The 22,500-nt window shown below is 39.8% G+C and overlaps 2 protein-coding genes across 4 annotated transcripts in view; one reads left to right on the top strand and one right to left on the bottom strand.

The window, feature by feature from the left end:
* The window catches only part of LOC124402355 (troponin C, slow skeletal and cardiac muscles), a 6,109-nt gene extending 2,395 nt beyond the window's left edge, over positions 1–3,714 (bottom strand). Inside the window, exons 1-2 of the mRNA XM_046875329.1 lie at positions 3,691–3,714; positions 2,588–2,618 (exon numbers count right to left, since the gene is read on the bottom strand). Coding sequence (XP_046731285.1) covers positions 2,588–2,618; positions 3,691–3,714 — 55 coding nt within the window. The remainder of the gene's footprint in view (positions 1–2,587; positions 2,619–3,690) is intronic.
* A 3,713-nt stretch (positions 3,715–7,427) lies between these two features.
* Positions 7,428–22,500, top strand: part of LOC124401962 (nck-associated protein 5-like) — a 35,598-nt gene continuing 20,525 nt past the window's right edge. For 2 of the 3 annotated variants that reach the window (XM_046874515.1, XM_046874518.1), the window contains exons 1-6: positions 7,428–7,654; positions 13,112–13,181; positions 14,610–14,765; positions 20,353–20,421; positions 20,704–20,742; positions 21,375–21,494. In XM_046874515.1, the coding sequence (XP_046730471.1) occupies positions 14,616–14,765; positions 20,353–20,421; positions 20,704–20,742; positions 21,375–21,494 (378 nt within the window). In that variant the 5' untranslated portion in view covers positions 7,428–7,654; positions 13,112–13,181; positions 14,610–14,615. The remainder of the gene's footprint in view (positions 7,655–13,111; positions 13,182–14,609; positions 14,766–20,352; positions 20,422–20,703; positions 20,743–21,374; positions 21,495–22,500) is intronic. The other variant, XM_046874516.1, reaches the window with a different exon arrangement.

The following is a 22,500-nucleotide window of genomic DNA, read 5'->3' as shown; positions in this document are numbered from 1 at the left end:
TGGTGAGACGGTGTGATGGTGAGACGGTGAGACGGTGTGATGGTGAGACGGTGTGATGGTGAGACGGTGAGACGGTGTGATGGTGAGACAGTGTGATGGTGAGACAGTGAGACGGTGTGATGGTGAGACGGTGTGATGGTGAGATCGTGAGACAGTGTAATGGTGAGACGGTGTGATGGTGAGACAGTGAGGCGGTGTGATGGTGAGGCGGTGTGATGGTGAGATGGTGAGACGGTGTAATGGTGAGGCGGTGTGATGGTGAGACGGTGAGGCGGTGTGATGGTGAGGCGGTGTGATGGTGTAACGGTGAGACGGTGTGATGGTGAGACGGTGTGATGGTGTAATGGTGAGACGGTGTGATGGTGAGACAGTGAGGCGGTGTGATGGTGAGACGGTGAGACGGTGTGATGGTGAGACAGTGTGTGATGGTGTAATGGTGAGACGGTGTGATGGTGTAATGGTGAGATGGTGTGATGGTGAGACAGTGAGACGGTGTGATGGTGAGATGGTGAGACAGTGTGATGGTGTGATGGTGAGATGGTGAGACGGTGTGATGGTGAGACGGTGTGATGGTGTAATGGTGAGACGGTGTGATGGTGAGACGGTGAGATGGTGATGTTGTGATTGTAAGAAATAGGGATGGTGAGGTTTATACACTGCTCAGTACTGAAATTGGACTCTGGGAGATAAAAATAGAGCGAGTTGTTTGTAAATGTTTCATTGTAATGATTGGATTTAATTTTCAGAGCTGACAGACAAACAGAGACACGTTCAGGGTCATGAGGTCAAACTTCCCCTCAGTCCAACAACATCTAATAACTCTCTCTATTTCATTTATACTGATGTACAAAGAGTCATTTTACTGAATAAAACACACACACACACACACACACACACACACACACACACACACACACACACACACAGTATATGAATAAGCTCCACTGAAGAGGTAAAAAGGTGAATAAGTAAATCTACACTGTACACAAGATTACAAACTTAATATAAATATAACTCTAAATTCTACAAGCTTGGAAGTGCTAATTTAAGTGTTTCAGGAAGATGAAAGTCTTCAGTCGTCGCTTGAAGATAGTCAGGGACTCTGTACGGACATCTAGGGGAAGTTCATTCCACCACCTTGGTGCCAGAACAGAGAAGAGCCTTGAGGTATACTTACCACTGAGGTAAGATGGTGCTGGTCCATGTTTGGCCTTGTAGGCAAGCATCAGTGTTTTGAATCTGATACATGCAGCTACTGGAAGCCAGTGAAGGGAGCGCAGCAGTGGGGTGGTGTGGGAGAACTTGGGCAGATTGAACATGAGCCATGCAGCTGCGTTTTGGATCATTTGCAGTGGAGGAATAGGGTTCAGGGGAAGACCTGCCAGCAGAGAGCTGCAGTAGACCAGTCTCGAAATCACAAGAGACTGAACAAGCACCTGGGCAGCCTGTGCAGACAGAAATGGTCGAATCCTTCGGATGTTGTAGAGAAGAAATCTACAAGAACAAGACACATTAGCAACATGTGGGAAGAAGGACAGTTGATTGTCCATAGTTACCCCAAGGTTACGAGCAGTGGCTGAAGGAGAGAGCAGAGAGTCATGAAGTGTTATTTGGAGATCTTGACCTGGATATGAATCACCTGGGATGACCAGCAGTTCTGTTTTGCTGGGGTTGAGTTTTAGTTGGTAAGCACTCATCCATGAAGATATGTCTGTCAAGCATGCCGAGATCCGAGCAGAAGCTGTGGTATCTGAGGGAGGGAAAGAAAAGATGAGTTGAGTGTCATCTGCATAGCAGTGATAAGAAAACCCATGTGAGGATATGACTTCACCAAGAGAGTGGGTATAGAGGGAGAAAATGAGGGGACCAAGTACAGAGCCTTGTGGGACACCAGTGGTGAGTCTGCACTGGGCAGATGTGGAACCCCTCCATGTTACCTGGTATTAGCGACCTTCCAGGTAGGAAGCAAACCATTCCCAGCTGTTCCACGGATACCAAGGCTGTTGAGGGTTGACAAAAGTGTCTTGTGGTTGACTGTGTCAAATGCTGCTGAAAGGTCCAGGAAGTAAAGGACAGATGACAGCTTGGCTGACCGAGCAGCATGCAGTTTCTCAGAAACAGCCAAAAGGGCCGTCTCTGTGGAATGTGCCGCTTTGAACCCAGACTGGTTCGGATCATGGAGGTTGTTCTGTGAGAGACAGACAGACAGTTGGTTAAAAAGAGTGCAGTCCAGAGATTTAGAAAGAAAGGAGAGAAGTGATACCGGTCTGTAGTTGTTGATGTCTGATGGGTCCAGAGCAGGTTTTGAACAAGTAGTTCAAAAGTATGTGATCATTCTTTAATCTGTAAATGTTGGGACGTTGCTGTGGTTTAAGAGGAATAAAACACTCCAGGGTTGTGCTGTGGTAACAGTGATGACGTTATGGATTATTTTCCTATAACAGCACAACCCCAAGTGTGTTATTCTGTACAACAGTAACACTCATTAAACCGCACTCTGGGAAACACAATTATCATCAGCTGTTTTACCATCCTAAGGGAATATACACACACACACACACACACACACACACACACACACACTTACCACTTTTCTGTTCCTCAGTGAGCTGCTCCACCTGCACACAGACACTCTGCCATTAGTGTAATATATAAATACATGAATATTATAAACTTCATCACATTAGAACTATGAGTTTAAATCAGTCTTTTTAAACTTGAAAACAAACACAGCAATGCCCAGGGTATAAAAAGAAATGAGAGTTAGCGCAGTGTCACTTTAGCTGCTCGCTCCATCTCGGAAATACCTTTTACTTTGTGCATGCAAACGCTAAAGAATCAATAGTGCCACTAATCAGGAAGTAGCTAGCGGCTAATGCTAGTGCTATGGTTTCAAGATTCAAGATTTTTCTTCATTTGTCCCCAACATGGTTATATACTGGATGTGTAAATAAAAAGTAGAAAAATGAAACATCTTAAAACTTGAATCCATTGTGCTAGGGTTAGCCGCTATCTACTTCCTGGTTAGCTGCTGACGCTAGCACTATTGATTCTTTAGCGTTTTATGTCCAGCTTCAAGAATTTCTCTTAAAAGTAAAATCCTGACAATTCCAAATGTCGAGGGAGTGAATGAATGAAGGATGGAAGGAATGAATGTTTGTTAAAGTCTGAAATCAGTAGAAGTAAAAGTTAAGTAGATCAGATCTTTAAAAAATACATTTTGAAATGTAAAACACACACACACTCAACACTATATATATATAATCAATTTAATCAATATAATAAAAAGTGTATTGCATTTTTATTTATTCTATTTTATTTTGTATAAAATATAAAAAAATATAATTTTATATATTATTGACAAAGCAGGCATTTTTTTATGTTTTAAAAATGTAAACTGCAGGTGTTTATAAATCCAATTAAAACCATCCATGTGGAAACTGTGTGGTGTCCTGATCTAATCTAAACGTAATCTAAAACATAATCACATAATTCTTTACTTTAATCTACTGTATAAACACTGTGAAATAAACACTAACATGGTTTTAATTATATCATTTAATAAATCTGTACAAATCAACAAAACCAATCTTAAATAAATAAATACTGTATAAAATCTAATCCAGTCCAATACCACAGTCATCAGACATGATATGATGATCTAGGGTGATGCAGTGTGCTGGTTCGTACCGCAGCTTTATAGATATCGTCCATGCTGAGCGACTCGTCCTCTGTTCCTGATGGTTTAGAGATGTGTGTGAAGTCAGTTTTGGGTTTTATACTCCACCCACTTTCCTCCCACATTAAAAATAAAGTGTTTCTGAACAATTGCCTCAGACGCTCTGATGTGTGTGTTCCATCCCGTGTTATAAACACTCCCTCATCCACAGTCCTCCAATGTAACTTCAAGAAGATCAAAAGTATGTGGTCGTTCCTTAATCTGTAAATGTCTGGACGTTGCTGTGGTCTAATCAAGATAAAACACTTTATAAAACACACACACACACACACACACACACACACACACACACACACACACACACACTCACTCACTCACATACATACACACAAACACACACACACACACACACACACGCACACACACACACACACATACTATACACACACTCTCTCACACACTTTTTTTATGGTCATGATTGAGACGTGATGCTGATGATGATGAGACGTGATGATGAGACTTGATGATGATGATGATGATGATTAGACATTATGATGTTGGGATGTGATGATTAGACATGATGATAATGAGACGTGATAATCATTAGACGTGATGATGATGATGAGACATGATGCTGATTAGCTGTGATGATGATGAGACATGATGGTGATGATGATGATGATGCTGATTAGCTGTGATGATGAGACGTGATGGTGATGATGATGATGCTGATTAGATGTGATGATGATGATGATGATGATGATGATGAGACGTGATGCTGATTAGCTGTGATGATGATGAGACGTGATGGTGATGATGATGATGATGATGATGATGAGACGTTATGATGATGATGATGATGATGATGATTAGATGTGATGCTGAAGTCTTCTTTTAGTTCAAATAACTGCTGTAAATATTTAATTTGAAGTCAGATAATAAATAATGCTGCTGTGCTCCATGAGGAATGTATGATTGATGAAGAAGTGTGTTTGATGTTGGAGAACAGATCGCAGTGAAACTCTGCTCTCAGTAAACACATTGATTTATTAACAAACTGAGACATGACTCTGTACTGATGTGGAACAGTGAGGAGTGGAGACATCTCACTGTGTTACTTACAGATGGCTAATCAGAACACACCGAACTGCTCTCAGCCAATCAGAACACACTGCACTGCTCTCAGCCAATCAGAACACACTGCACTGCTATCAGCCAATCAGAACACACTGCACTGCTCTCAGCCAATCAGAACACACTGCACTGCTCTCAGCCAATCAGAACACACTGCACTGCTCTTAGCCAATCAGAACACACTGTACTGCTCTCAGCTGTTCTGAACACATCATAGTTGTGTGTGTATTTATAATCATCTATGTGTCGCCTTTGTGTTCATATATGTGTGTGTGAGGAGGACACACTATTACTATTACAGAATTCATTCTTTACTGTACAGAAACAGCTGTGCGTCAACACTAAACACACACGCACACATGCACACACGCACACACACACACACACACTCACACACACACACTATCTAGAGGCCAAACACACCTGTCACTCACAGTGTCCATAGAAATAACCAGTGGTAGATGAAGAACATAAACCATGTATTTGAGTTAAAGTAGAGACTCAGTAAAACGTGACTTCAGTAAATGTGTCTCTTCAAACTGTCACTTCAGTAAAAGTACAAAAGTTTTTGCCTTCAAATGAACTTCAGTTTCCAAAGTAGTGATTTATTATAACTCTAATGTTCCTGAGATCATTTTTATCACAAGATTCTTCACTTAATCACCTCAGTTTCTGTGTAAAGACTCGAATGTGACTCTCAGCACACTGATCTATTAATAGAATGATATTAATGACTCAAACACTGATTGATTTCTATTATAATGATCATCAACACAAAACCTTCTTTAATAAACATGTAAATGAGGTCACGTGTGTGGTGGTGAGTTCGAGTCTGGAGTTTCTTCATCATTTATTCCTCTCTAAATGTTCTGCTTGATGTTGAACTGATGCTGAACTGTATGTTGGTGATCAGTAGATTCACCGAGCGCCGATCAGAACACGTGTAAATTACTGTATATATCATATCCAATCAAAACCCAACACACTGCTGTCGGCCAAGCAGAGCCCAGAACACTGCTGTCGGCCAATCAGAACCCAACACACTGCTGTCGGCCAATCAGAACCCAACACACTGCTGTCGGCCAATCAGAACCCAACACACTGCTGTCGGCCAAGCAGAGCCCAGCACGCTGCTGTCAGCCAATCAGAACCCAGGACACTGCTGTCGGCTAATCAAAACCCAGCACGCTGCTGTCGGCCAATCATAACCCAACACACTGCTGTCGGCCAAGCAGAGCCCAGCACGCTGCTGTCGGCCAATCAGAACCCAACACACTGCTGTCGGCCAATCAGAACCCAACACACTGCTGTTGGCCAATCAGAACCCAGCACACTGCTGTCAGCCAATCAGAACCCAACACACTGCTGTTGGCCAATCAGAACCCAACACACTGCTGTCGGCCAATCAGAACCCAACACACTGCTGTCAGCCAATCAGAACGCATTGATCAGAACAAAACACAAAGTTTTTTACACTAACAGGTTATTTATTTCATTTCACAGCGTATTTCACTACAGAAACTGAATATCAGGATAGAAACTGATTCAGCAGAAAATCCAGTAAGAGAAAATAACTATAGAGAAGAAATTAAAAAAGTATGAATAAAAAAGGGCAGAGGAAAGACAAAAGTAAGAGAGGAGAAAAGACAGGAGCCTGTAGGAGGAAGAAAACGATAAGATAATCGAGGAAAAAAAATGAACAAGAGAAAGTACAATTACAGTAAATCAGAATAATTAAGAATTTACAAAGAACAAAAACTTTATTTAAAAAAATTAGGAAGTAAAGAAGATAAAAAAAGAAATGGAAGGGCAGGAAACAACAGAAGGGCACAAGGAATAGAAAAAATAAATAAAAAAGAATGTCAAAGAATAAAAAGTGGCAAAAATAAAATATTTTCTTTACAAAAAGGGAGAAGGAGAAAGAATGTAAATAAAGAAAAGAAGAAGAGGAGAAGAGGAGGAAAATGAGTGGAAATGGTGAAGAGAAGAAGTAGAGAAGAAGAGGAAAAGGAGGAAAAAAGAGAAAGTAAAAAAACCCAGACATGTCAAATTTTTTACTCAAATAAAGAATTGTATCAAATGTAAATGTTTTTTCAGGTCTGCTTTTTTGCATCAGAAAAAAGGGATGAAGAATATAAAGAGACAGAGATGAAATGATAAGGCAGGAGGATGAGTGGGTGAAAAGGAAAAAGAAGCAGAAAAAGTAAAGGGGAATCAGAGCGACTGACCCTTTACTCTCACCCCCACTCTCTCTATCTCTCTCCCTCCCTCTCCCTCTCTCCTTCTCCCACCTCCCTCCCCTCTCTCCTTCTCTCCTCTCTCCTTCTACCCCTCCCTCTCTCTTTCTCTCTCCACAATGGCAGATGAGCAGATGATGCTTCTCCCAGTCTTTCATCACTGCTGATCTGAAGCTCACACACAAACACACACACAAACACACAGACACACACAGACACACACAGACACACACACACACACACACACACACACACAAACACACAGACACACACAGACACACACAGACACACACAGACACACACAGACACACACACACACACACACAGACACACACACATAGACACACACACACACACATAGACACACACAGACACACACACAGACACACACGCGCTGCAGCAGCTGCACAGCTCGTTTCTGGGTTATGGACATCAGAGTGTGTGTTTATTCTTTCATTGCCGAAAGAGAGAGAGAGAGAGAGAGAGAGAGAGAGAGCGTGGCATTCTGGGAAGGAATGAGAGAGAATGAGAGAGAGAGGAGGATGATGGAGGGATAGAAGACAGAGTCCTAATCCGAGTGCCTGCTTTTCACCGAGGTGAGAAGGTAGGAAATAGTGTGTGTGTGTGTGTGTGTGTGTGTGTGTGTGTGTGTGTGTGTGTGTGATGAGAGTTGTGCATCATGGTGTGTGTATGTGTGTGCTTGTGTGTGTGAGACATTAGCATGTATGATGGAAACCCATGTGATCATGCGGTGTCTTTATGAACACAGGCATGCAGACACACACACACACACACACACACACACACACACATTTCAGCCGTATTGCACTAGAGGACATGTGTGTGATTCAGTGGTTTTAGCTAAAGTGTGTGTGTGTGTGTGTGTGTGTGTGTGTGTGTGTGTGTGTGTGTGTGTGTGTTTGTAGTGTATAAGAAGTGTATCAGAAAACACTGTCTCATGCAGATGATGCTAAACTGGTAACCAGAATCTTCCATTCGTTTTTTAGCCAAAAACACAAACCTGTGAAATCACACATGTGGACGATGAAGAACAAATGCAGAATTTACACATTTCTGTAAAAACGTCTTTATTTGTATTATTTTAACATTGTACATTAATACTGAAGAATCCAAATTATGAATGAACAGATCTGGAATTCTGTATTAAACAAAAACGTGTTAAATCCCCAGAATATGTTTTAGATTTCAGTTTGTGTAAAGTCGCTCCATGTAGCTTTAATGCTGCTTCACAAACTCCTGGCGTTTTCTCTCATCAGATTCAGGAGGTGTCACCTGGAATGGGTTTCAGGTCACAGGTGTGTTTTATTAAGAGTTAGCTTCAGTTGTCTTGGGCAGAGGAACGTGTGTAATGTGAATGTAGTCTATCATCAGGACCAATAAGGACCACCATAAGACCAAGAGCTACCTCTGCTGCAGAGGATTTGTTTATTAGGATTTTCAGCACCAGAAACCATTGATCTACTAGAATGTTTCTCAGAGTTCAAGTGGCAGATGAATGTAATCATCTATTCTTCAGAGGTGACAGTGTGAGTCAGACCTTAATAGTCAATCTGCAGCAAAGAAACCATTATTTCTGAGGAGACTTTCTTGGGCCAAGAAACACAAGGAACAGTCATTCGATCAGTGGAAAACTGTCCTTTGGTCTGAGAAGTCTAAATGCAAGATGTCTGGTTCTAAGCACCATTATTTCTTAGATGTACAGAGGGAGAATGTTGGTTCTAGAATGTGTGGTTCCCACTGTGAAGCATAGAGGAGGAGGTGTGATGGTGTGGAGATGTTTTGCTGTTGACACTGTTGGTGATTTAGTCTAAATCGAGGACAAACTTAACCAGCATGGTGACCACAGCATCTGCAGGACCATGCAGCCATCCATCTGGTTTACACTTAGTGGGGGCATCATTTGTTCTCCAGCAGGACAACGACCTCAAACACACCTCTAGGTTCTGTATTTGTTCATGAAGAAGAGTGATGGAGAGCTGCTTCAGATCACCTGATTTCACAATCACCACATCTCAATCCAGGTGAGATGTTTTGGAATGAGTCGGACCAGAGAGTGAAGGATAAGCAGCCAACAAAGACCCAACACCTCTGGGAGGTCCTCAAGATTGTCTGAAACCCATTTCAGGTGATGACCTCATGAGGCTGAATGAGAGAATGTGAATGTGTAAAGCTTCTTCAAAGCTAAATGGAGCTACTTTGGAGAATCAAATATTTTCTGGCTAACTAACAGCACCTAGTGATAAACAGACAGTGGTTGTCATGGCAAAGCTAAATTCTATTGTAAAAGTTTGGTTTATGTTAAATAAGCTAGCCTGCTAAAATAGATAACATTTATATTTCTGCAGATGGCAGGAGAACATGGGGAACATGCATGTGCATAAAATAGTTGGAGAAATGTTAAGAGTGAATAAATTCCTAATTGTTTTCAGAAAATAATTTTTGGTGACCTGGAAGCATAGTGTAAATCTTTTGGACTAGCTAGCATAATAATGCTTCAGTGCTGTAGGTTATTGAGGCTCAGTCACATTCACTTTTTACTTACAAAGCTTTCTCGTGGAATTCTGTAAATTATTTGAACACATTAAACTCCTAAATATAGTCGGGATCTGAAACCATAAGCTTTCGAACTGAAGTCTAACGTTTCAAACACTCAGCTTTCATTTCCCCTGCAAACAGGCTTAAAACACTGTGTAAAATGTAAACAAAACCACAATGTAATGATTTGTGAATCTCTTAAATCCATATTTTTTTCACAATAGAACAAAAAATCTTCGGAGCAGATCATCCGTCTCCACACCCCCCTGTCCTCTACATCTGCCTCTTTCACACCAACTACCTGCATGTCTTCCCTCACCACATCCATAAACCTCCTCCTTGGTCTTCCTCTTTTTCTCCTTCCTGGTGTCTCCATCCTCAACATTCTTCTACTGATATACCCCATGTCCCTCCTCTGCACATGTCCAAACCATCTCAATCTCACCTCCCTCACCTTGTCTCCAAAACGGCCTTCATGTGCTGTCCCTCTAATAAACTCATTTCTAATCATGTCCATCGTCGTCACTCCCAACGAACATCTCAACATCTTCAGCTCTGCTACCTCCAGCTCCACCTCCTGTCTTTTACTCAATGCCACTGTCTCTAATCCATACAACATCTCAGGTCTCACCACAGTCCTATAAACTTTCCCTTTCACTCTCACAGATACTCTTCTATCACAAATCACTCCTGCTATCACTCTTCTCCTGAATCTCACACTACACTCTTCCTCCTCCAGTTTCCACCATCTTATTCTTCTTTCAGTCCTCACTCTTCTTCTTCACCTTCAAAACCATCCTACAGACCACCATCCGATGCTGTCTAGTTACACTGTCCCCCGCCAACACCTTACAGTCTCCAATCTCCTTCAGGTTGCATCTCCTCCATAGAACATAATCCACCTGTGTGCACCTTCCTCCACTCCTATCGTCACCCTCTGATCCTCCTTCTTCTTAAAATACGTGTTCACCACTGCCATTTCCATCCTTTTAGCAAAATCTACCACCATCTGCCCTTCCACATTCCTCTCCTTAAAACCATACCTACCATCACCTCCTCATCACCTCTGTTCCCTTCACCTACATGTCCATTAAAGTCTGCCCCAATCACCACTTGTTCATTCCTAGGTTCACCATCTACCACTTCATCTAACTCACTTCAGAATCTTTCCTTCTCCTCCATCTCACAACCCACTTGTGGAGCATAAACACTGATGACATTTATCTTCATCCCTTAAACTTCCAGCTTCACGATCATCACCCTATCAGAAACTCTCTTCACCTCCACTACACTCTTACTGTACTCTTCCTTCAGAATCCCCCTACACCATTTCTCTTCCATCCACACCATGATAGAACAGTTTAAACACCTCCAATGTTCCTGCTCTTAGTCCCTTTCCACTTGGTCTCCTGAACACACAACATCTCTACCTTTCTCCTCTCCATCATATCAGCTCCCTCTCTCCCTTTACCAGTCATAGTACCAACATTTAAAGTACCAACCCGAACCTCTACTCTCCTCCACTTCTCCTTTCCCTGCTGTCTCTGTAGATGTCTTCCTCCTCTTCTTCTCCTCTTCTTCTCCTCCACTCTCCTCCAATTCTCCTTTCCCTGCTGTCTCTGTAGATGTCTTCTTCCGGTAAACTGTTGTTAATGATACCTGTGGAGGTTGTTGGTAATCTGGGCCTCGACCGATCCGCTATGAAATTCTGATTTGTGAGCTGCATATTTGATTTGGCAGATGTTTTACACTGGATGTCCTTCATAACGAAACCCTCCACATTTATCCGGGCCTGAGACCGACACTGACAATGACTTGGCTTGTGCCTCCATAATGACAGGGTTAAACATAAACAAAGATAAACAACATTAATTATAAAAATCTTCACTAATTATTACTCATAATCAAACTAATAACAAGTGCTGAAGCTGATGTACTTCACACTGAGGCAGGATGTGTAGAAACCCTGCACAGAATCACTGAAAGACTGCATTACGTGAATAAAGCTGGTTGCAGGTAAACTCTAACAGGCTAATGCATTCAATCAATCGATCACAGCTTCTCAATCAAAATCAATAGAGGAAAAAAATCTATTTAAGTTTCCAGAAAGTGGTCGTTTGAAGGTGTGATATTGATTACAGCATTTGTGTTTGTTACAGTAAACACACTAAGGATTTTATTCTCCTCCTCACATCTGCAACACACGGAATAAAGAGATTGAACACGACGAGAAATCATGTGACCTGATTCACTGAGATTCAAATCTAAAACTGAGAATTAAACAGAGTAAATATCATCACCTGCATGTGTGTTGTACCAGATACTTTTAAAAATATATGCTTATTTAACATTTAATTTACATGCATCCAACAAACAAAAAAACAGACACGTGTAATTGTAATGTGTAAATATAGATGAATCTTAAAGGTAAAAAAATTGGGGTTTTTGCAGCATGTTCATATTTTAACTTGTATAATTTTGACAGGATATTTTTTTGGAGAACAAAATTTTTTAAGTTATTTAAAGTTTAAGTTGATTTATTCTGGAATAATATTCCTGTCTGTTATTATTTATATTTATGTAAAAGACAAACATTTAGTTTTAGTGTGTTTAATAAATGTTTTTCCTGTTCGACTCGTGACCTAAAGTGGGCTTTGAGTTTCGGCCCCCTGTGCGGTTGAGTTTGACACGCCTGTTTTAAGGGATGTTTATTAGAAATATCTATTTTAGATAATACTACATTGTAAAATGAGTACATTAGCCAGAAAATGGTGTAAAGTGTAAACTACTACTGACACATCTTCAGCATCCTCCCTTTTAGATCAGATCAGATCAGAATTTCAATTCAAATTGACGTGAAAACTCCAGTGTGAGGCTCAGAATCACGATGATGGGACAACAAGAAACATACAACATTCACGTGTTAAAATGAGTGACTGAGGATTTAGTGAATATGACAATATGCCAAAATGTCAATTTACATATGTAAATTTGGTTCGGCAATTGGCCAATTATATCATTAATATGCATTTAATAATAAAATATTTAGAACTGAAATCTGGGGCATGTGAAAAGATTTTTTTTAAATTAAAACACCCCCCAAAAAAAAAAAACACACACACACACACACACACACACACACACACACACACACACACACAAATGATCACATAATCACAGTGAAATCTCTTAAATAAAGACTCTTTTAACTTTTAAGCAGTGTAAGCAAAAGTATATACGACGCCCACACACACACCCCACACACACATTTACTTTTTACTTTCTATTTTCGCTGTCTGACATTTTAAAATAAAACTGAGGAGAATAAATATCACATTCAGAACAATGTTACTGTTTACGTCATTATTAAAACAATCAGCTGGACTTATTTTTGTTCTGCGCAAATGTGAAGGCTGAGATACAATGGGAAAAAAGATTGATGTTTCCTGTGTGTGTGTGTGTGTGTGTGTGTGTGTGTGTGTGTGTGTGTGTGTGGTTTGAACAGAGTTTGAGGGCTAAGCTGCTACATTTTCTTAAATCTGGACCAAAAGCACTGTGAAGAGCTGAAACCTGAGGTGGGTAAATTATATTTATATTTATAATGAGAATGTATTATTATTGTTGTTATTATTATTATTATTATTATTATTATTATTATTATTATTATTAGGGCTGCTGCTATTGATTATTTCAGTAATTAAGTATTCTAATGATGATTTTATTGACTACTTGAGTAATTGGATAATAAGTACTTTATTTAAGAGCAATACTAAATAAAAGAGAGAAAATAAGACGGGTCTCTTAAAACTAACAATTAATTTACTTCCTTTTGAGAAAAATGTAAATTTTTATTGCTGAAATTATAAAAAAGAATATCTGTAAAAACTAAAACTATTTCGTGCATTTAACTGCCACATTACAATAAAATGTAATTACAGTGTTTTCAGAAAGTCCCTCTGACGTGTAGAGTAAATGAACTATACGTTATTTTCTCATTATTAATTATTATTCAGTATTATTCTCACACGTATTTATTTATTTACTAAATTTCACATAGTATTGTGATGCAGTTTTCTTGTCTCTGGAAAAGCTGCTTACTACATTACTCAGAAGTGTAATGAGGTTTAATCAGATGTTTTATGAATTAGTGAACCAGGAGAAGATTTTATAAAAGGTTTCTCTCGTGCTCACATCGTTCTCAGTTTATTTTTACACTTTTTGAACTGTTGCTTTCACACTGGTTTACTTTCGAAACACCAGAAATAACACTTTCATTTCATAATTCTACAACTTTATCTCACCGACTGTGTGAGAGAAGATCAAACACTTACTTTCTGTGTGTGTGTGTGTGTGTGTGTGTGTGTGTGTGTGTGTGTGTGAGAATTAAGTCTAAAAGTCAATAAACTGAGACCTTTGTCCTTTTTTCCATCCATTCGAGTGTCCAAACAACAACATTACTGAATTATAACAGATTCTGAGAAAAAGGAAAAACTGAAAGAATGTACTGTAAACATTGTAATAAACCAGTTCAGAAAGAGAGTATGAACATGAAGAAAGACTCCAGCGCTGTATTTTTAAAGCTGAAAGCACCTCACTGAAGGCCACTGCTTCTTCTAATGGACTTTAATGGATCTGTTCTACTGTGTAACATTCAGAGCTCATTATATCATTTATTCATCTACTGCCCCATAATAAACTCAACATTACTGAAGAATATTTGTTTTTATTGATATAAAATAATAAAAATAATTTCATTACCTAATTTTGTTCACATCATAATCATGGTTGTAGAGTTAAAATTCTGCAGTCAGGAAATCAGACATAATTATAAAGTAGGATTTAAATATATTTAAAAATTACGCTTGTGTTGTATAACATGGTATATATTTTATAAAATTAATAAGAGTAAAATTAAAAAAACAGTGTTAATATAGGGAATAATTATGATATTATATTTATAATACTAAAAAATGTGTGTGATGTGTGTGTGTGTTACCTCTCAGGTCGAAATGTCGGAGCTGATAGAGTGTGATGAAGCGAGTGGGTCAGTAGAGGGCGATGCTGACGTGCTTTTGGAGGAAGATGAGGAGGACGATGAAGATGAGGAGGATGAGACTGAGAGCAATAAAGAGCTTTTAGAGAGATTCCGAGAGCTGGAGGTAAAACACCTGAAAAACACACACAATTATATTATATATACATACTGTAAACACTGTACACACACACACACACACACACACACACACACACACTTTTCCTAGAACTTTACACCCCTCGCTGTTTTTTTCCACTTACACCACAGCAAAATGCTGTTTATTATTAATCTAAAGCCTCATGCGCTCTAGTCTTTATATTGTGTTTATTATCAGTGAGTGTGTGCTGTACACGTCCCTGTCAAGAACCTGTTACTATAGCAACCGTGACACAATTTTTTATTGTAATCAGGATTTTTACATGATTGTTATTAATTAAAATGAAACTGATAAAACATTGGTTGTAAAGTGGAATGTTTGCAAGGTTGAGAATTGAGTCCCTGATACGGTCTCATGAGTGTGAGACATTCTGAAACCCACCTGTAAATCTCACGGAGATTTAGCAACTTCTCGCTCCTCACAGTACCACGGTATCATCACTAAATGATGGATGCAGGTGCAGAAAATTTAAACGATGAGAAACAAACGTAAATAAAAATAAACTCAATGAGCAAAACACAAAGCAACAAAAACCATGAAGGAGAAAACTGAACCATGAGTAAGAACATGAAGACAAAAAATGAGTGAATAAAAAAAAGAATTCAGAAATAAAATTCATCAGTCAGTAATCTGATGTGCAGAGTAACACTGCAGTAACTTTCAGAGCTCTGAGCTGCTGTTAGTCAGCAATGTCATTTTAAAACCAGACAAAGTTTAACTATTAAAATACAGCTTTTTTTCTATTTATTAATATTTACTGTCATATTTGCATAAACCGAGAGGGAACTAAAAATTATAGAATTATTATAACTGTGAAAAATGTCAAAAATTATCCTCAGTTATTATCTGTGCTCTTTCTCACAAAAAGAAGATATTGTTGATTTATTTTATACAAAACTGCTTATTATATAATAAGATAATAATAAATCATTTCTTATTCTATAGAATATAAATGTTTGTTGTTGCAACACCTGCTCACGGATCTAAATGTAAATCTGTACAAAATAATGTGTAATAATTTCAGCCTGAATAAAATCTGATCTAATTTTATCATTATAATGTGATTCCATAATCAAACTGATTCAGGGAAATTCATTATTTAGTAAACAATTCAATCTAAAATAATTCAACAATACATCAACAATGAAAAAAGTAAACGCCTATTCTTCTTCTTCTTCTTCTTATTATTATATTATTATTATTATTATTATTATTATTATTATTATTATCACATAATATTATATCATATCACTATAATTCTTCTTCTTCTTTCGGCTTCTCCCATTAGGGGGCGCCACAGTGGATCATCCGTCTCAATACTCTTCTGTCCTCTACATCTGCCTCTTTCACACCAACTACCTACATGTCTTCCTCACCACATCCATAAACCTCCTCCTTGTTCTTCCTCTTTTCCTCCTTCCTGGTGTCTCCATCCTCAGCATTCTCCTACTGATATACCCCATGTTCCTCCTCTGCACATGTCCAAACCATTTCAATCTCGCCTCCCTCACTTCTCCAAAACGTCCTACATGCGCTGTCCCTCTAATAAACTCATTTCTAATCCTGTCCATCGTCGTCACTCCCAACGAACATCTCAACATCTTCAGTTCTGCTACCTCCAGCTCCACCTCCTGTCTTTTACTCAAAGCCACTGTCTCTAATCCATACAACATCTCAGGTCTCACCACAGTCCTATAAACTTTCCTTTCACTCTCACAGATACTCTTCTATCACAAATCACTCCTGCTATCACTCTTCTCCACCCACTCCACCCTGCCTGCACTCTTTTCTTCACTTCTCTAACACACTCTCCATTACTTTGCACTGTTGACCCCAGGTACCTGAACTCCTCCACCTTCTCCACCTCTTCTCCCTGCAACCGCACCCCTCCACTGCCCTCCCTCTCATTCACACACATGTACTCTGTCTTACTCCTACTGACTTTCATTCTCCTTCTCTCCAGCGTGTACCTCCACCTCTCCAGGATCTTCTCCACCTGCTCCCTACTCTCACCACAAATCACAATATCATCCTCAAACATCATAGTCCATGGAGACTCCTGTCTGACCTCGTCCTTCAACCTGTCCATCACCACTGAAAACAGGAAAGGGCTCAGAGCTGATCCTTGATGCAGTCCAACCACCACCTTGAACTAGTCTGTCGTTCCTACTGCACACTTTACTGCCGTCACACTGTCCTCATACATGTCCTTCACCACCCTCACATACTTCTCTGACACACCAGACTTCCTCATACAATACCACAACTCCTCTCTCCACCCTGTCGTACGCTTTCTCTAAATCCACAAACACACAATGTAACTCCTTCTGACCTTCTCTATACTTCTCCATCAACATCCTCAAAGCAAATAAGGCATCTGTGTTGCTCTTCCTCGGCATGAAACCATACTGCTGCTCACAGATGGTCACCTCTTCTCTCAGCCTGGCTTCCACTACTCTTTCCCAGAACTTCATGGTGTGACTGATCAACTTTATTCCCCTGTAGTTACTGCAGGTCTGCACATCTCCCTTATTCTTAAAGATCAGTACCAGCACACTCCTTCTCCATTCCTCAGGCATCTTCTCACCTTCCAAAATCCTGTTAAACATTCTGGTTAAAAACTTTACTGCATCTCTCCTAAACATCTCCATGCTTCTACCGGTATGTCATCTGGTCCAACAGACTTTCCACTCTTCATGCTCTCACTTCCTCCTTACTAATCCTATCCACTTCCTGCTTCACATCTCCACACCATCCAACCTTCTCTCTCTCTGATTTTCCTCATTCATCAGCTGCTCAAAATACTATATCACTATAATGATCATAATATTATTAATAATACTAAATAATATTCAATAACTGATATATAAAAGAATGAACAGTAAAAAAAAAGGCATAATATCAGCAAGTCCTGTGATGACATCCAGTGACCCATTTTGGCCGCTAGAGGGCGCTGTGTGATTGCCACCGTAAGTTAGAAATAAATATATAAAAAAGAGACTTTATCCAAATGACACATTTATTCCAAATATTTTATACACACTCTGTCCCTTTATTGTCCAATAAAAACTGTGTCCTTCTGATGGACAGAATTAAACATCTTTATTACAGATTATATTCATATAAAAATACTGTTTTATGAATCTTTTATTTATTACAGTGTTAAGACTCATGTCCTGATGGGCTGCGTCCTAAATCACTGTAGTGTACTACTGCACTACTACTGCACTACACAGTGTGTCAGTGTGCACATCTGCGTAGTGTATTCGAATTCATCAGTAGCTCTGATAGCTAATAATCCAGCAGCAGTGACACGATCATCTGCAGTTCCTGCCCACATCCTGATCCACCACAACACCAGCTTCAGCACAGTGATAGTCATTTCTGTAGCTTATTACTGTAGCACTGTAGCGTGTGCGTGTGTGTGTGTGTGTGCAGTGTGTGTGTGTGTGTGTGTATATGCGTGTGTGTATATGTATGTGTCTGTATGTGTGTGTGTGTGTGTGTGTGTGTGTGTGTGTGTGTGTGTGTGTGTGTGTGTGTATATGTGTGTGTATATGTGTGTATATGTGTGTGTGTGTGTGTGTGTGTGTGTGTATATGCGTGTGTGTATATGTGTATATATATGTGTCTGTATGTGTGTGTGTGTGTGTGTGTGTGTGTGTGTGTGTGTGTGTATGTATGTGTGTGTATATATATGTGTGTGTATATATGTGTGTGTGTGTGTGTGTGTGTGTGTGTGTATATGTGTGTGTGTATATGTATGTGTCTGTATGTATGTGTGTGTGTGTGTGTGTGTGTGTGTGTGTGTGTGTGTGTGTGTGGTGTGTATATGCGTGTGTGTATATGTATGTGTCTGTATGTGTGTGTGTGTGTGTGTGTGTGTGTGTATATGTATGTGTCTGTATGTGTGTGTGTGTGTGTGTGTGTGTGTGTGTGTGTATATGCGTGTGTGTATAAGTATGTGTCTATGTGTGTGTGTGTGTGTGTGTGTGTGAAGACTTTATCGAGATGAACATCACGACTGCAGTTAATCTCATCGTGTTTGTTTTTGATGTTATTTTTCAGACTGAATGATTTTTACTGTTTTTTTTTTAAGTGCTTTTGTTGGATTTCCCTCGAGTTTCTCCTGCAACACCACCACTAACAGCATCAACACCAACAACATCAACACCACCAACACAAATATCAACACCACCATCACTATCCACACCACCATCACTATCAACACCACAAATATAATGTACTGATTCGGTGTAACTTTTTCTCTGTGAACATTAAAACACGGCGCTGCTACAGAAAGAACAGATTGAGCTGAAAGACCTTCATGACCTTTTCCAAACACAGAATTTGACTTATTTATCTCTGATTGCTGGAGTTTATAAAGAAAAGCTCGTTATTTACTGCAGGTTGTGTTCCTGCAGTTCCATGAGAATTTGTGGGATAATTGTGATGTTGCAGATACACACAACATTCTTTTCTGGACCAATCAGTGAAAAACGAAGGCGTAATCAGAGAAGAGACACTCGAGAGAGCTCTGATGAGAAAGCTGAGCTCAGGGGTTAAAGTGCTGATCAGAAGGTTGTGAGTTTAAATCCCAGCACCACCAAGCTGACACTGCTGGGCCCCTGAGCAAGGCCCCTAACCCTCATCTGCTTAGTGTAAATTATGTCAAAATTTAAACGTTAATAACACATTAACGCAAAGTCTTTTTAAGGGCACTAATTTTATTTTATTCACAATTATGTTTTCTGATTTTTATTAGAAATATAAATAAATCCTTTCTTTACTCAGATATAAAAAAAATAAACCCAGAGAAAAATAATTTTTAATTACTAAACATTTGTTTTACTGATCAAATCAGACATCCGGCAAGTAAAACCGTCCGTGTGGAAACATAGCGAAAGTTTAGTTTGGTGTCCTGATGATTTACGTCATTTAAAAAAGCCATAATTACTTTTATAGGAATATTTACTTTCATGCTTTATGTTGGGTTTGCTTTCACTAATAATAAACATACATTTGCATAAAGCATCAATATTTGTCCATGCGCATGTTAATTAGAGAATTAAACACTTAAAAGTATTCATTTAAGGTACATTTAGAACAGATACAAATGTGTGCGATTAAGTTGCGATAAATTATTATTTTAGCGCAATTATTATGTTAAATTATTATTTTAATCAATTGGCAGATTATAAATATTAATAAATATAATAGTAAATTTCCTCCTGATGCTGTAAATGTGCTCTGCTGTGTATTTTTATATTATTACTGGAACATCAGCTGCTTTATTGACTTCATTCCAGACGCTGGAGCAGAAACACACTGATATATAACGAGGCCAAAAACATACAAGTCCATTTCATTCAATTCTGTGTAACAAAAATAAAACGTTAATGTTTCCTCTGGTAAATGGCTATTAACACCCCACACACACACACACACACACACACACACACACACACACACACCCCAAATGTGAGGTGGGATAATGATGATTTTACGATGTTTCTGGATGTAAGAACATCAGTGTTGTGTTTGTTTTTCCCAGGCGGAGAACACATCACTGGCTCTGGCCAACGAGAGTCAGAGAGAAGCATATGAGAGATGTTTAGATGAGGTGAGATTTAGTAGAATCTATTCTATTATTATAATAATCACCAACACCATCTTCATCTTCATCTTCATCATCTTTATTATCATCATCTTCTACATGAAAACATTTTCCTGAGATGACGATGTTAGATACAGAGTACAACACACTCAGATATACACACTCTCTATCTCCCTCACACACACACACACACACACACACACACACACACACACACACACACACACACACACACACACAGTTACACTATCTCTTTTCTCTCTCTTTTTGTCTTTGTGTATGTTGCAGGTGGCGAATCATGTAGTGCAGGCACTCCTGAACCAGAAGGTACCACCACACACACACACACACACACACACACACACACACACACACACTCAATTACACACACTGGGGCCTAAAGTATTGGGACACCAATACAGGATTCAGTTCTTCTTCTCTGATCACAGAGACACACACACACACACACATACACATATACACATATATACACATATACACACATACATACATACACACACACACACACACACACACACATACACACACACACATATACACACATATACACACATACACATACACACACACACACACATACACACACATACACACACACACACACACACACACAGACACACACACACACACACACACACACACACACACACACACACACACACACACACACAGACCCACACATAGACACACACAAACACACACACACGGACACGCACTCAGACACACACTCAGGTACAAACACACACAGACAGACAGACACACACACACACACACTTGTGTAGAACGTAACAGTAAACAGACTCAATGTGGGATGTTTATAATCTTATGCTCAAGTGTACACATACTTTTGGACACGTGTATCAGTAATACATGATTGATACATGATTTAGTGTTTAATGTGTGTGTGTGTGTGTGTGTGTGTGTGTGTGTGTGTGTAGGACCTGAGGGAGGAGTGTATAAAGCTGAAGATGCGAGTGTTTGATTTGGAGCGACAGAACCGAACTCTAACAGACTTCCTCACACACAAACTGCACTTCTCCTCCTCACCTGTACAACAGGTATGGACTCCACCTCCTCCCCCTGCACCTACTCAACCTCCTCCACCTCCTCCTTCTCCTACTCAATCTCTATCTGCTCCTCCTGCTCCTCATTCTCCTTTTTCTCCTTCTTCTTCTCCTCACTCACCTTTTCCTCCTCCTGCTCCTCATTCACCTCCTCTTTCAACTCCTCCTTCTCCTCCTCCTGCTCCTCATTCACCTCCTTCTTCTCCTCCTTCTCCTCATTCTCCTCCTTCTTCTCCTCATTCTCCTCACTCACCTTCTCCTCCTCCTGCTCCTCATTCACCTCCTCCTTCTCCTCCTTCTGCTCCTCAATTAAAATCATGTTTATTTGTTTTGAGCTTTTAACAATGAACATCGTCTCAGAGCAGCTTTACACAGATAATATGGTGATAAAAATGAAGATGTTCTTTATAAGTGTAAGTTTGTCCCTGATGAACAAGTCGGTGGAGACTGTGGTGAAGGAAAAACTCCCTGAGATGCAGAAGGAAGAAACCTTGAGAGGAACCAGACTCAAGAGTGAACCTCATCCTCATCTGGGTTCCACTGAATGTCCATTTATTACAGATAAACGATGTTGAGGTGCAGTGATGGAGATCAGAGCAAACTGTAGTCCTGAGTCAGTGTAGCAGACTGTAGATATTAACTACAGTCCAAATCCTCAAAGCTCCTGATCTTACTCCGGAATTTCATGGAACCACCCAAGGCATTGATAAGAAACATCTCCAGCTGCACAGAGTCACCTCCAATCGAAGAGAACATCATCCAGAGGCAGACCAGGACGAAGTGGGAAGATCTGAGGAGGGAAAAGGGGCAGGAACAGTGATCACTGGAACCTCAGGAGCATGTTTAACTCAACAGAGAGAGCGAGAGAGAGAGAGAGAGAGAGAGAGGTGACAGGAAGAGAGGGACATGGATTATTATGTGTTCTCCAACATTCTCCAGTCCAGCAAGCAGGAGATGATGATCAATGGTGTGAAAAGCTGCACTGAGTTCGAGCAAAACA

The sequence above is a fragment of the Silurus meridionalis genome, chromosome 19 (assembly GCF_014805685.1).
Source record: "Silurus meridionalis isolate SWU-2019-XX chromosome 19, ASM1480568v1, whole genome shotgun sequence".
Classification (NCBI taxonomy): Eukaryota; Metazoa; Chordata; class Actinopteri; order Siluriformes; family Siluridae; genus Silurus; species Silurus meridionalis.
Note: the sequence above shows the minus strand (reverse complement) of the source record. Positions and strands in the feature narration are given on the sequence as shown.